The following is a 13843-nucleotide window of genomic DNA, read 5'->3' as shown; positions in this document are numbered from 1 at the left end:
ACTAATAATGAGGGATTTCAACTATCCCCCTATTGACTGGGTACATGTCACCTCAGGGTGGGATGCACAGTTAAAGTTTCTAGACACCATTAATGACTGCTTCTTGGAGCAGCTAGTTCTGGGACCCACAAGGGGAGAGGAAATTCTTGAGTTAGTCCTAAGTGGAGGATCTGGTCCAAGAGGTGAATACAGCTGAACTGCTTGGGAATAGTGACCATAACGTAATTAAATGTAACATGCTTGTGGAGATGAAATACCAAAAGAGCCCACCACAGTAGCATTTAACTTCAGAAAGGGGTACCACATAAAAATGAGGACACCAGTTAAATGGAAATGAAAAGCAACAGTTACGAGTGAAATGCCTGCAAGCTGCATCGAAACTTCTTAAAAAACCACCACCATAATAGAGGCTCAAATTAAATGTATACCCTACATAACAAAATAGTAAGAGTATCAAAAATATACCAGCATGGTTTAACAACAGAGTAAAAGAGGCAGTTAGAGGCAAAAAAGCATCTTTCAAAAATCAGAAGTCAGATCCTACCGAGGAAAATAGAAAGGAGCATCAACTCTGGCAAGTCAAGTATAAAAGTATAATCAGGAGGCCAAAAAAGAATTTGATGAGCAACTAGCAAAAGGCTCAAAAACTAAACCAACAATTTTTAAGTACATCAGAAGCAGGAAGCCTGCCAACCTGTGGATCATTGGACAATCAAGGTGCTAAAGGAGCACTCAAGGAAGACAATGTCATTGCAGAGAAGCTAAATGAATTCTTTGCATTAGCTTTTACTGCAGAGGATGTGAGGGAGATTCCCAAACCTGAGCCATTCTTTTTAGGTGACTAATCTGAGGAACCGTCCTAGATTGAGGTGTCACTAGAGGAGGTTCTGGAACAAATTGATTAATTCACAGTGATAAGTCACCAGGACCAGATGGTATCACCCAAGAGTTCTGAAGGAAATTGCAGAACTACTAACTGTGGTTGTAACATACCATTTAAATCAGCCTCTGTAACAGATAACTGAAAGGTAGGTAATATAATGCTGAGTTTTAAAGGGCTCCAGAGGTGATCCTGGCAATTACAGGCCAGTAAGCCTAACTTCAGCACCAGGCGAACTGGTTAAAACTATAGTAAATAATAGAATTATCAGAAACATAGATGAACACAATTTGTTGGGGAAGAGTCAACACTGCTTTTGTGAAGGGAAATCATGCCTTAACAATCTATTAGAATTCTTTGAGAGGGTCAACAAACGTGGACAAGGGTGATCCACTGGATATAGTGTACTTGGACTTTTAGAAAGCGTTTGACAAGCTCCCTTGCCAAAGGCTTGTAAGCAAACTAAGCAGCCATTGGATAAGAGGAAAGGTTCTCTCATGGGTCTGTAACTGGTTAAAAGACAGGAAACAATGAGTAGGAATAAATCGGTGGTTCTCAAACTTTTGTACTGGTGACCCCTCACATAGCAAGCCTCTGAGTGCGATTCCCCTTATAAATTAAAAACACTTTAAAATATATTTAATACCATTATAAATGCTGGAAGCAAAGCGGGGTTTGGGGTGGATGCTGACAACTCGCAACCCCCCATGTAATAACCTCACGACCCCCTAAGGGGTCCCCACCCCCAGTTTGAGAACCCCTGGAATAAACGGTCAGTTTTCAGAATGGAGAGATGTAAATAGCGACAATAAAATGGCAGATGAAATTCAGTGGTGATAAAAGCAAAGTAATGCACATCGGAAAACATAATCCCAACTATACCTATAAAATGATGGGGTCTAAATTAGCTGTTACCACTCGAGAAAGAGATCATTGTGGATAGTTCTCTGAAAACATCTGCTCAGTGTGCACCAGCAGTCAAAAAAGCAAACAGATTGCTAGAAACTATTAGGAAAGGGATAGCTAATAAGATAATAAATATCATAATGTCACTATATCCATCCCAGTACCCCACTTTGAAAACTGTGTGCAGTGCTAGTTGCCCCATCTCAAAAAAGATGCATTAGAAAGGGAAAAGGTATAGAGAAGAGCAACAGAATGATTAAGTATATGGAACATTCTCCATATGAGGACACATTAAAAAGATTGGGACTGTTCAGCTTGGAAAAGAAAAAAACTAAGGAAAGATATGATAAAGGTCTATAAAATCATGATTTGTGCTGGGAAAAGTGAATAAGAAAGAGTTATTTATCCTTTAACATAACTCAAGAATCAGGGGTCACTCAATGAAATTAATAGGCCGCAGGTCTAAAACACACAAAAGGAAGTACTCCACACAATACACTGTCAACTTGTGGAACTCATTGCAGGGGACGTGTGATGACCAGAACTGTAACAAGAATTAGATAAATTCATGGAGGATAGTTCCATCAACAGCAATTAGCCAAGATAGTCAGAGAAGCAACCCCATGCTCTGAGTGTCCCTAAGTCTCTGATTGCCAGAAGCTGGCAGAGGATGACAGGGGATGGAGCACTTGATAACTGCTCTGTTCTGTTCATTCCCTCTGAAGCATCTGGCATTAGCCACCATCAGGAGACAGGATACTGGGCTAGATGGACCACTAATCTGACCCAGTATAGCAATGCTTATTCCTATGTACCGACCAACTCCTGCTGCCCGCATCCATGCCATCCTCGCCGTACTCCACTCCATCCTGCCACTCCCACCCCTACCTACCAACCAACCCTCAGCACCCCCATCTGCCTGCACCCACCCACCCCACCTACCAACCCACAGCCCTTCCCCCATCTACACCCACCCCACCTAGCCCCCAGTCGCCCACTACACCCACCTACCAATCCCCAGTTCTTTCCCCTGCCTGAACCACCCACGCCACCAACCCCCAGCCCTTCCTCAACACCCCACCTGAACCAACCGCCCATTCTGCCCCCCTGCCTGCATCCCACACCCCCACACCACCAACCCCCACCGCCCCCATCTACAACCACCTAACCATCCCCAGGCTCCCCCAGCCGCACCCACCCACCCACCAACCCCCAAGCCCTCCACCAGCACAGCCCACCCTCCAACCTCCCCATGCGCCCCCTGCCGCACCCACCCCACCACAACCCACCCTCCCCTACAAACCCACCTACCAACCCCCCAAGTTCCTGCCTCACCCCCAGCACCCACCTCCCCTACCCCCAACCCCCGTAGCCCCTCTGCCCCACCACCTACCACCCGACCCTTCACCACCTCACCCAACCCCACCACCCCATCTCCCATCACCCACCTAACACCCACAGTGCTGCGCCCTGCCTGCCCCACCCACCCCACCACCGACAACCCCAGCCCTTCCACCAGGCTACACCCACCTCTACCAAACCCCCCAGTCTGCCCTGCCTGGCACCCACCACCCACCAACCCCCCTTCCCTACACCACCTACCACCCCCAGTTCTCCCCCTCCCTGACCCACCCCCACCACCAACCCCAGCCTTCCACCAGCCTACACCACCTTACAACCCCAGTGCTGCCCCCTGCCTGCACACCGCCCACCACAACCCCAGCCTTCCCCTACCCCACGCTGACCAACCCAGTTCGCCCCTCCCTGACCACCCCACCACACCAGCCTTCACCACCACCCTCACCACCGCACCTCCAACCCACCCACACCCCGATCCTCCCAATCTACACCCACCTACCAACCCCCATTCTGCCACCTCCCTGCACCACCACCATCCTACCCCCCAGCCTCTCCCCTACCTGATCCACCCACGACCCCGCCCCCCTCCCCTCCCCGCCCAGCTCTCCGGGCCCCTTAGCGGGGGTGTCGGCTGGAGCCGGCTCCCGCTCCCCAGCTAGACTGACAATCCAGACGGACAGACCACAGACCTTCGACCACCCGTAGCTCGTTCGACCCGGGGCGGGGGCTGGAGAGACCGCGGTTGCTAGGGGCGCGGTTCGTAGCTCCCGCGAGGCGCGTTGCTAGATGTGAGGTCACAGTGGACCTGATCTCTCCTATTGCTGGCGTCGCCGAGAGGCGGTCACTCCGTGCGGAGGGCGGGCGCTTCGGTCCGAGAGTGCGACTGCGATTTCCCCAGCGCGCCGAGCATGGGGCAGGAGCTGGACTGTACCGATCGAGCTGCCGCCGGGGGGCCGCGCCGTGCGGGTCACACTCCGGCGGGGGCGGGGCTGGGGTGTCCGAGACCCCGCGGGGACAGGACGGGGGGGGGGTCTGATCCCAGGGGAAGGGGGGGGAGCAGGTGCGGGGGGGGTCGTTGCCCCGGGGGAAGGGGGACAGGGCGGGGGGGGGGTCGATGCCCAGGGGAAGGGGGGACAGGCGGGGGGGCGCGATGCCCCGGGGAAGGGGGGGACAGGCGGGGGTCTGATGCCCGGGGAAGGGGGAACAGGCGGGGGGGGTCGAGCCGCGCAAGGTGAAGGGGGGGACAGGCGAGGGGTCGGAAGCCCCAGGGAAGGGGGGACAGGCGAGGTGTGGGCTTGATGCCCCAGGGGAAGGGGGGACAGAGGAGGGGGGTCTGATGCGCGGGAAGGGGGGACAGAGTGAGGGGGGTCGATGCCCCATGGGAAGGGGGGGACAGAGTGAGGGGGGGCGATGCGCAGGAGAGGGGGACAGAGTGAGGGGGTCTGATGCCCGGGGAAAGGGGGAACAGGGCGAGGGGGGTCTGATGCCGCAGGGGAAGGGGGGACAGGGCGAGATAGGGGGTGTCTGATGCCCTGGGGGAAGAGGGAGGGGAGACAGGCTGTGGGGGTGTGGGCGTCTGATGCTCCGGGGGGAAGAGGCGAGGGGAGGCAAGTGCCTGATGCCCCCAGGGGCTGTGCAGTGTTGTCCCTAGTAGCCCAGAGGGCTTAGTGGCAGGGGTATTACTGTTGCAGGATTTGCCCTTAATCCTATCTCACATTCCTGTTAGCAAAATACTCCTGTTTGAATACTGGGCTGAGCTCTCTGGTGGCTTCAGGTGAGCTGAGGATACACAGGGCTCCCACCTCCTTTAAATCACTGGGAGTGTTAATCAGAAACTGTTATTAGTGGCAGAAAGGTCTGTGTATGGAAACAACACACCGGGCAGGGCCAGACCATCACCCTGTAGTCTTGTTGCCTTGCCCAGGTCCTTCTGCCGGTGTCTGTCGCTCTTGTTCCACTGCAGCTGATATTAGGTTGGAAAATCTTTGGGGCAATGACCACATCTTTTTATGTATTTTTAAAGGGCCAAGGACACTATTGGGGTGGCTTAAAAACAAGACAAAACTAATATCTTGGGGCTTGCCTACACATGGCGTTGTTCCTGATTAACTCCCCATGTGGACACTCTTATTTTGGAATAATGGTGCCTTGTTTCTTTTTAGCGTAACCCACTTTCAAAGGATCAGAGCTAACTCCATGTGTAGACAAGCCTTAAGTAACCAACTGAGCTGGAAACTTTTTTTAATGCGAATGTAAACTTCTCCAAAAATCAAGGAGCCTGTACCGTGATGGAAGAACTTGCTATTTGCCACTGGTAAATGGCTTTTTTTTGAAACCTGTTTTTAGAAACATTTATAATGTGAGCATCTAGTTTTAAGCATCTTCACCCCCTTATTTGTGTCCTACCTTGGCCTGTAGCCTTTTGTCCTTCCTTACACTGTGAGTTGTTTGGGGCAAGATTTGTCATTTTATTTTTTGTACTGTGCCCAGTACAGCTGGGTCCCACAAATAATACGGCAATAACAGCTAATTGACAGGCTATAGAAGGAATCCAGTTCTAAGCACAATAGTTGCAGTCCAGGCTTGGGGTGGTGTCAAAACCGCTATCCTTATTAAGTAGCTAGATTGCAATTTCACTCTGACTCTAGTGGACTGAAGAGCAGTTTCATTTTTTAAAAATCTGGTTTATTTCAGACACTAGTCCAGAGATGGGAAACAAAAATGACTGGCCTGTGGTAATTCTGCTGGGGTGGGCTGGCTGCCGTGATAAACACCTGGCAAAATACAGCACCATCTACCATCAGAAGGTGAGTAAATCATTCATCTTTCTATGCCAATATAAAGCTGTGGCAAGGTTCCCTGAGGAATCTTCTCCCCTGCACTCTGATGAAAAGACCTTACCCCTTCTTACGACTTCAGAGAAACCCTAGAAGAAAGTGTTGGACTTAGTTTTGTGTGAAAGCTCCTTGCATTTTCAAATAGCATGTTAGCACTCTGCACACTGCCTTTAAGACCCTGGTTATACTGTATGTACAACAGAGAGCCTCCTAAAAGGAATTCTTTTTTTGCCTTTTTCAAAGTTTCTGAAGTTTTAAAGATTTGAAAACCGGTGTAAATCTTTGTCCTCCATTTATGCACAGACTATGTATAACATGGGCAGTGAGAGTGCAACCTGCATATGTCTGTACGGACCTGGCAGGGCCAACTTTAAGGGTCAAAGGCAAGTTCAACCATGGCTTATTCAGCCTCTGGCTTTTCTTCTGAGACTAACAAGGGTGCTGGTTGTTGGTGGCTTTTTGGATCAGGTTGCCTAGCTACTGGGAATTGATTTGATGCCCCTAAACTCATTTCACACAATGTATGGAAGAGCCATCAGATGGTAACAATGTTCAGTCATTGCCAACCTGGACAGGATTTGATATAGTGACCTAGAAGTGGAAGTTTCTGATAGTGTCTGTCTCATTATCAGTCCCCTTTTAAAATATCTTGCTTTGTTGGTCCATGGAATGATGGAAAGTGCGTGGCTTTTGGACCTTGTGGAATTTAGGCCCATTATTTCTTACCTGTTTCTCAATATGTGACAATGGACTTTGTTTTGGATCCAAATTGGTTGCAAAGATAGATGCCAAAGTTCTACTTTGAATGCTACCCTGCATGACTGCCTCACATGGCAACCTCTGAAGAGTTGATGTTTAACTTGACACGTGAGAGCCATAAATTAAAGTGCAACCACGAGTCCTGTGGCACCTTACAGACTAACAGATGTATTGGAGCATAAGCTTTCATGGGTGAATCCCCGTATATAAGGTGCCACAGGACCCTTTGTTGTTGTTTACCGATCCAGACTAACAGGGCTACCCCTCTGATACATAAATTAAAGTGTGTTCTAGTACAGAATGACTTGTGACTCGATGTCTCAGGATTGGTAACAGCTGGGTTGCTACTGGCCACAGCATTCTGCAGCTGCTCAGTATCCTACATGAAATGCATCTGGTATCTCAGTCCCGTTGCCAGAAAGACAGGTGTCTGCATTCTAAAATACACAGTTTCATTTAGTCCTAACTAGTTCCCTTTTAAGCAAGCCTAGCAGAGACTCTAAGGATGGAATGAGCCATGGAGAACGAACTTCCTTCTGACACTTATGATGAATATTTAGCATTTTACAAGGATTAAGCCACACAGTTGTGTCTGGCAGAAAAATTTCTATTGCCATTTTAATGGAAAATTGGGTTTCTTGACTAATTTTTTGCCAAAAGCATCTGCTTTCTGTGGATGTGTTTTTTCTTACCTCAAACACCCAAAACCAGAACATTTGATTTTCATGTGGGGTGCCCCGGTGCCTTATGTAGTTCTTTTATGTCATGTACCTGTTCTCCTCTGTGGGCTGAACACCCCAGCTAGGCTGCACCTGCCACATGCTGCTGTCCAGTTAGAAAAATTAAACAGCTCTTTGCCCCAAGGATTTTATTTCCGAAGGGCTTGATCACTGTAAATGCTAGGGGCGGGTGTGGTGCTTGCATAGTTTCAGTGTAACCACTATCCCAGCTATATTTATACAGACAATGAGTAACAGTTTCAAATCGTAAGGTGTTGGAGGGCTGACAAGATGCGAGAGACTCTTGGGAGGGTTTGTCTTTTGGTGTGCTTAGCTGCAGTTATTTGAGTGGTTATGGTACCTTGGCACTTTTATTTCCCTAATTCCGAGAACTCTTAAATGACCTTTTTGAATCTTTACAAATGAAGCTGAAGCCATAGGGTGGTTATGGACTCAGAAACTGAATGGGGAGGGTACACCTGATAATTTCTCATGGCTTTGTGTTCTGCAATGCCATGTGGGAGACCCCAGCTTCCCTGCTAGCCTCATGCTCTGTGTGGGTGGCCATGCTCAGCCCATGGGAGAAGATGGGTAATGCAGTACTTGTTACTGCCCAGCGGCCATCAGTTACCCCTGCTGGTCAGATGAGCATTTCTGACATGCTGCCATGGGACTCTTGGCAAGTCTTCCTTGGCCAGAAGGATTATGGGCAGGGTGCAGACCCTCGAGGGTAGGAAATCCAGGGGAAGTGAAGGGATGTGTAGGATTCTAAAAGGGAAGTGGGTAGACCTTCCTTCCTCTAGGAAGTAGTTGAAATCTATTAGAATAAGTGAAGTTTTCTTCCTTGCTTCTCCCCAGTCCCCTCTGGACATAGCCGTTTTGATGCCTTTTCTCGTCATTTCTCAAATGGCTTCTGTATAGGAGCTAATGTGAAAGATTGAGCACTTATACAACTAGCTTCATCTACATTTATTTAGAAACTTCTGTGGGGGCCCATTTCTTCAGCACCTGGATGCCTGACATCATTAAAACCTGCCATTAATGAAGAGAATAGTTAGAGTAACACCAGGCATATATCTAAATGTGGGGTCTTAGCTATATAGCCAAGCGGCCCAAGCTCTTAGGTACGTGGTTCCGCTTAGGAACAGTTCCTCAGTTACCAGCAAAAGCTGCCGTTATCCATCAGTTGGTAATAAGTGGAAAGCACACTTGCAGGGCTGCAGCCAGGGAATGAAACACTGGGATAGACCTTCCCTGATTGCAAACCTGCATGCAGGCAGGGCAGCATCAGGGAGGGGGCTGCAGCCCAGGTGCTGGGGCTTTCTACAGGGAGCGGAGCACTGGGGAGCTGCGGGGTTGCATAGTGACTCTCCTTGACCTCCCTCTGGGTTGGGGCTCAGAGGTACTGTGCAGCTCTGGCGTTTGGGCTGCATCCTCCACTCCTTCCCTGCTCGCAGCCCCTTACCTCTTGTGCTATCCCTGGGCACAGGCAGGTTTACAGGACTACAGTCCTAGAAGGAAGCGCAAGGACAGAGTGAGTGCTGGCTGGAGGCAGGTTTGCCTGGCTGCAGTGAGGGAAGGTGTGTCCCAGCACTTCCTTCCCTGGCTGCAACCTTACAAACCTGCCTACAGTTGGGGGCTGCCTTCTAAAACGTGTTGTTAATAACCAGCATGGTATTGCCAAGATCCAGATCCCATTCTCATTAAAGTCAATGGAACGGGATTGGTTCCCACCCAAATGTTGCTATTAACCAGAAGTTATCAATATCAAGGTGGCTATTAAGTGGAATCTTCTGTGACCAAACCGCGCTCCCCCCATCTGATCAAATAGCTGGAGGTTAGCAAGGTTCAAAAAAAGATTAGCTGTAGGCCACCCATAAAAATGGCTTCTATATAGGATCTTGGCTGGGGTAAATATTACCAGATCCTGATGCTACTGTGCCCAAATGATCACCAGTCAGGGACAGGAGGAAATTCCCCCTCCTTCACCAATGTTGTGGATGATGTTATACTAAAGATACACGAATGGTGAGCCAGCACTGGCCAATTCCTGATTCAGGAAGAGGGACCATTGCTCAGTCCTGTAGGGCAAATGCTGTGAACACAGTGGCAGATTAGGATCCTGAAGGAGCTTACCTTTCTATGTAACATGCAGCCCTCAATAGGTGTCTCTCTGTTCCTCCCAGGGGTGCACAGTTATCCGCTACACAGCTCCATGGAAGATGACGTTTTTTGCAGAGTCCTTTGGCATCAGGTCCCTCCGGACCCCAGCTAGAAAGCTGCTGGAGCTGCTCTTTGACTATAAAATTGAAAAGAAACCCCTGCTGTTTCATGTGTTCAGCAATGGCGGGGTCATGCTTTACCGCTACACCCTAGAGCTCATCCACACGCACGGGCAATTCAGCAGCCTCAAGGTGGTGGGCACCATTTTTGATAGCGCCCCCGGCAGAAGAAACGTGACGGGGAGTCTGCGTGCCTTGGCAGCTGTCTTGGGATCAACTAATGTGCTGCTCAAGTATTGTCTCCTGCTTGTCTTCACCGTCCTGGTGGTGATGCTGCGGATCTTGCTGTATCCAGTGACTCGCTTCTTCCATGAGACCCATTATGATGCCTTGCTGAAGGGGCCTTCGAAGTGGCCTGAGCTCTACCTCTACTCCAAGGGTGACAGGATCATCCTGGCCAGTGACATAGAGCACATGATTGAGGCCCGGAGGCAGCACAGTGTTGCAGTGAGAGCTGTGGACTTCGCAGACTCTGCTCATGTCAGTCACTTGCTGGCATATCCCTCCTATTACATGAGCCTCTGCACTTCTTTCATGTATGACTGCGTTGGACGCTCATAGGTTCCACCCAGGCAGGGATAGCAAGTGCCTGTGTAAAGACCCCAGCAGATGCTCCTTCTTCACTGGGATCACACCGGAAACGAACTCTACACTCTCTCTCTCTGCCTCTCTTTCTTCAGCATCTCTCTGCTTACAATAAAATCCTGATCCCAACATCCTTCCCCAGAGCGTGGAGGCACAGAATTGCTGATTTCTCGGCATCCAGTGCACAGCTGGGTGTCTGAAGCCTCCAAATCAGTTGTTGGGCTGGGCAGAGGTGATGGTGCTAAGTAGAGCGAAAAGAGTCTAAATGAATATAACTTACCTGATAGGGGTAAAATCCGGACCCCACTGAAGTCAGTGGGAGGTTTGCCAGGGCTGGAATTTCACGATAGGAGGCCAGAGAAAGGAGTGAATTACTGTGAGTGGGGGAGCACGGCACCCCCCTTTTTATACCCTCTTCCTCTCTCCCTGCTGCCCTCCACTATCGTATTTCCTGATGTATAACTTACATCACCGTCCACATCCACTCTCCAGCTTGTTACACTGGAGCAATTCTGTGACCCAGGGCTCTCCAATTAGCCTAGGTTTTGGGTTTTTTTATCTGCTACTTCCTCCAGCCCACTGAGTCAGCTGAAGCTCTGCAGTGTCAACTCATTCTCCCACTCCCCACCCCACCCTTCTATTTACACTCCTCTTGCTCAGCCCTGCCTATAGTCCCATTGAGGAGGACAGAATGAGACTCTTGGCAGAGTCTTTAATAGGGCAGATCAATGCAGGTCCCTCCCTGTCCCTGTCCTCAAGGCGCTGCACCTCAGCCCTACTCCTAGCTGGAGATCAGCTGCAGCAATCAAACGCAGGGTCTCCAAAAGGGCAGTGCAGGTAACTGCGAGTCAATGTGTCAGCCTGGTTCTGTTTAATAGGGCTGAAGCAGAATGGCCAAGGGGCTGCTGCCTTGCTGGATGACTCAAACCCCCATAACTGAGTTAATTTTAAGCTTTATCTGTGAAATATCTAACATGTCTCAGGGTCTGGTCTTTGTTCCTCTCCGCTGATGCTTCCCTCTCATTGCTGACATCGTTGGGTGAAGAGCTGTGCTTTGCTGGGTAGATTTACCGGTCTGCTAAGGTGTGTGTCTAGGAGTGCAGGGAGGTCACTTTGGGTATCTGTAACCCTGAGTTCTGTCTCCCCTCCTGGGCCTTTCAGAAACTGCTTTCTCCCTGATCATCTCTCATTACCAACTAGCATCATTTGTCACATTCCAGAAGACTGGTTGACTAATCTACACATGCAGACACTAAAGAGTATGTTGCTTACTCCCTGCACAGACGTGTTTGATGGGATGAGCCAAGCTAGCAAACACACTGTTGTTTGGATTTCCTCTGTGGAGGGGGAGTGAGGGGTTAAAGTAGGGGAAGGGTTATACTACACTCTACTGAGGGTGAACTGGTTGAATTCCACTGATCTGACTTTCCGTGTGTTCATGGATCCTGATATTTTGGGAGGGCGGGGGGTAGATTGAATGATAACCCTGGAAAAGCCTGTTGCTTTCCAGCACAGCATGATTTAATCTGGGGCCTCTGAAATGATGCTAGTCCCTCAAAGCATCCAGTGCCTTGTGAACACCTGTACAGCTGGCTGAGGACACAGTTCGTCCCTGTGGTTTCCCTCCTGCATACAGCCCTCATGCTGACAAGAGGATGTTAATGAGTTGTTCCCCCAGCAAGAGCCACTTTGTAATGTCATCACTTTTCTCCTCTGCAATCCCAAAAATGTGAATCAGAGCTGAGTAGTATAGTACCCTGTCACTTCCCTGAGGGGTCCAGTAGCAGGGTTGGGAGGAAATGCTTATTCAAATGCACTTGAAATGGGGATTTAGAAATGTATTCATACTGTTTATAATCTATTTTACAATCTGCCTCAGTTTGCAAGCAGAAACAACAGTCCAACTGCAGCTTTTTTCAGCTTCCCAAACAGCTCAGAGAGGCCCTACCGCAGAACTGGGGAGTCCTTCTGCGTCGTCTTTTGACACGTACATGACTGTCTTTGTTCTTAATAGAGCACAATGTTCTGCCTGTGTCGCTGAGGTTTGCACATCATGTTTCCTGAATCTCTTCTGTTAAACTGACCCCAAAAGCCGAGGAATTAAAGGTGGGAAGGGAAAATAAAATATCAAACTTACAATGACTTTAGGAAAAAAAGTCGCCATTTCTGTCTGTCACCATGCTCTAGAGGCTGTTCAATGAATCCAGTGTAACACAGACCCTGAAACTCACTCCTTGTGCCCAATGGAGAAGCAGATTGTGGCATCCCGTTTCCAGCTGTTGAGCTTTTGGTGGAGATAAAAGCAGTGTCAGTACATTTCCCCCCTCCTCCTCACTTCTCTTCTCCCCCCACCCCGCCCCAAGCATTGCAAACAAACTACAGGTACAATGAGAGGGGAGAATGCAGGGTCCAGGAGCAATGGGAAGCTCTAACATCTCTCTAGAGAGAACAACTTGCACTTTTTAAAAAGTGTCAATATATCATGAGTTGTTACCAATCCCTGAGATTGTGGGAGGGACAGTGAGGTTGCTTTTAGGTGAACTATGAAGGAAAAGAATAACAAACAATGTAGCAACACAACCCTGTCTTTACATGTTGTGTGCAAGCGACGTGTGTGAATTAACTGGAAAGATGACACGCAAGTGTTGACTTAATTGGGTTCAATTTAATGAACTTGTAACAATTTTTTTAATTGGTAGTTTTCTTCCAGCACTGGAGACATTTTTCTGTGATTTGCGTTATCTTCTTCCCCCTTCAGAAGTCTCTAATTCAGATTTTTCCTCCCATTCTGCTTGTGAAACGGACATAACTAAACTGTTCTGCCTGTATCTCAAACAGTGCCTTCAGAGCAGTGTATGGACCGGAGCGTTTGTTTATGGTGTATTTTTAACTTTAGATGTCAAAAGCAGTCAAGAAGCCAATCTGGATATAGTGTTCTTTTGGGAGCAAGCTGCTTTCTCTAGCATTCTTGTTCACCAGTGGAATCCACATAGCCAAGGCTGTATTTTTGTTTCTGAACATCAAACCAAAGAGTTGCAGAAATGTAAAAGCTCCCTCTTAAGGAGCAGAGATACTAAAGAAAGGTTATTAAACTAACTAGCACTTGCCTCTGCACTGACTTCTGTAGGTGCAGCTTTTATAGATGCGTTTAAGCGCGTTCCACTGAAAACACCTCCTGAATTAATACAATCACAGTGAGTGGGAAATGCAGTACTCAGATTTGTTGACTCAAGTACTGAACGTTGTGGAGCATCTATTTGTGTGGCTATTCCACAACATGGCCAGGCGGTGGCAGCACTAAACCAACTTCATCTGCTCTATTGTCTAGAGAGAAAACGGCTGAAATCTGTTTACACGAATTTCCCTGATTAATGAACCTTGTTTAAAATTAAGGACTAATGTACACACCCAGACATCCCCTTGAATATTAGGCAAATGCATATCAAGCCAACTGAGTTACAGAATAACCTGTAACCACAAAGCTTCAGCAGTGGGCTCATTTTTCCCCATCCCATG

The 13843-nt window shown here is 48.7% G+C and overlaps 1 protein-coding gene across 4 annotated transcripts; it reads left to right on the top strand.

The window, feature by feature from the left end:
* The first annotated feature begins 3999 nt into the window (after window positions 1-3999).
* TMEM53 (transmembrane protein 53) lies at window positions 4000-13439 on the top strand. 4 transcript variants are annotated; one of them, XM_075067563.1, is made up of 3 exons: window positions 4000-4105; window positions 5840-5952; window positions 9647-13439. In XM_075067563.1, the coding sequence occupies exons 1-3, from the start codon at window positions 4054-4056 to the stop codon at window positions 10301-10303; spliced, it is 822 nt and encodes a 273-aa protein (XP_074923664.1). In that variant the 5' UTR covers window positions 4000-4053; the 3' UTR covers window positions 10304-13439. The 4 variants fall into 4 exon arrangements, with proteins under 4 accessions (XP_074923664.1, XP_032621493.1, XP_032621492.1 ...); XM_032765602.2 differs by lacking the exon at window positions 4000-4105 and adding an exon at window positions 4730-4919; XM_032765601.2 differs by lacking the exon at window positions 4000-4105 and adding an exon at window positions 4730-5118.
* Window positions 13440-13843: the final 404 nt, after the last annotated feature.

The sequence above is a fragment of the Chelonoidis abingdonii genome, chromosome 7 (assembly GCF_003597395.2).
Source record: "Chelonoidis abingdonii isolate Lonesome George chromosome 7, CheloAbing_2.0, whole genome shotgun sequence".
Classification (NCBI taxonomy): domain Eukaryota; kingdom Metazoa; phylum Chordata; order Testudines; family Testudinidae; genus Chelonoidis; species Chelonoidis abingdonii.
The sequence above is the reverse complement of the archived record's forward strand: the minus strand, read 5'-3'. Positions and strand labels throughout refer to the sequence as shown.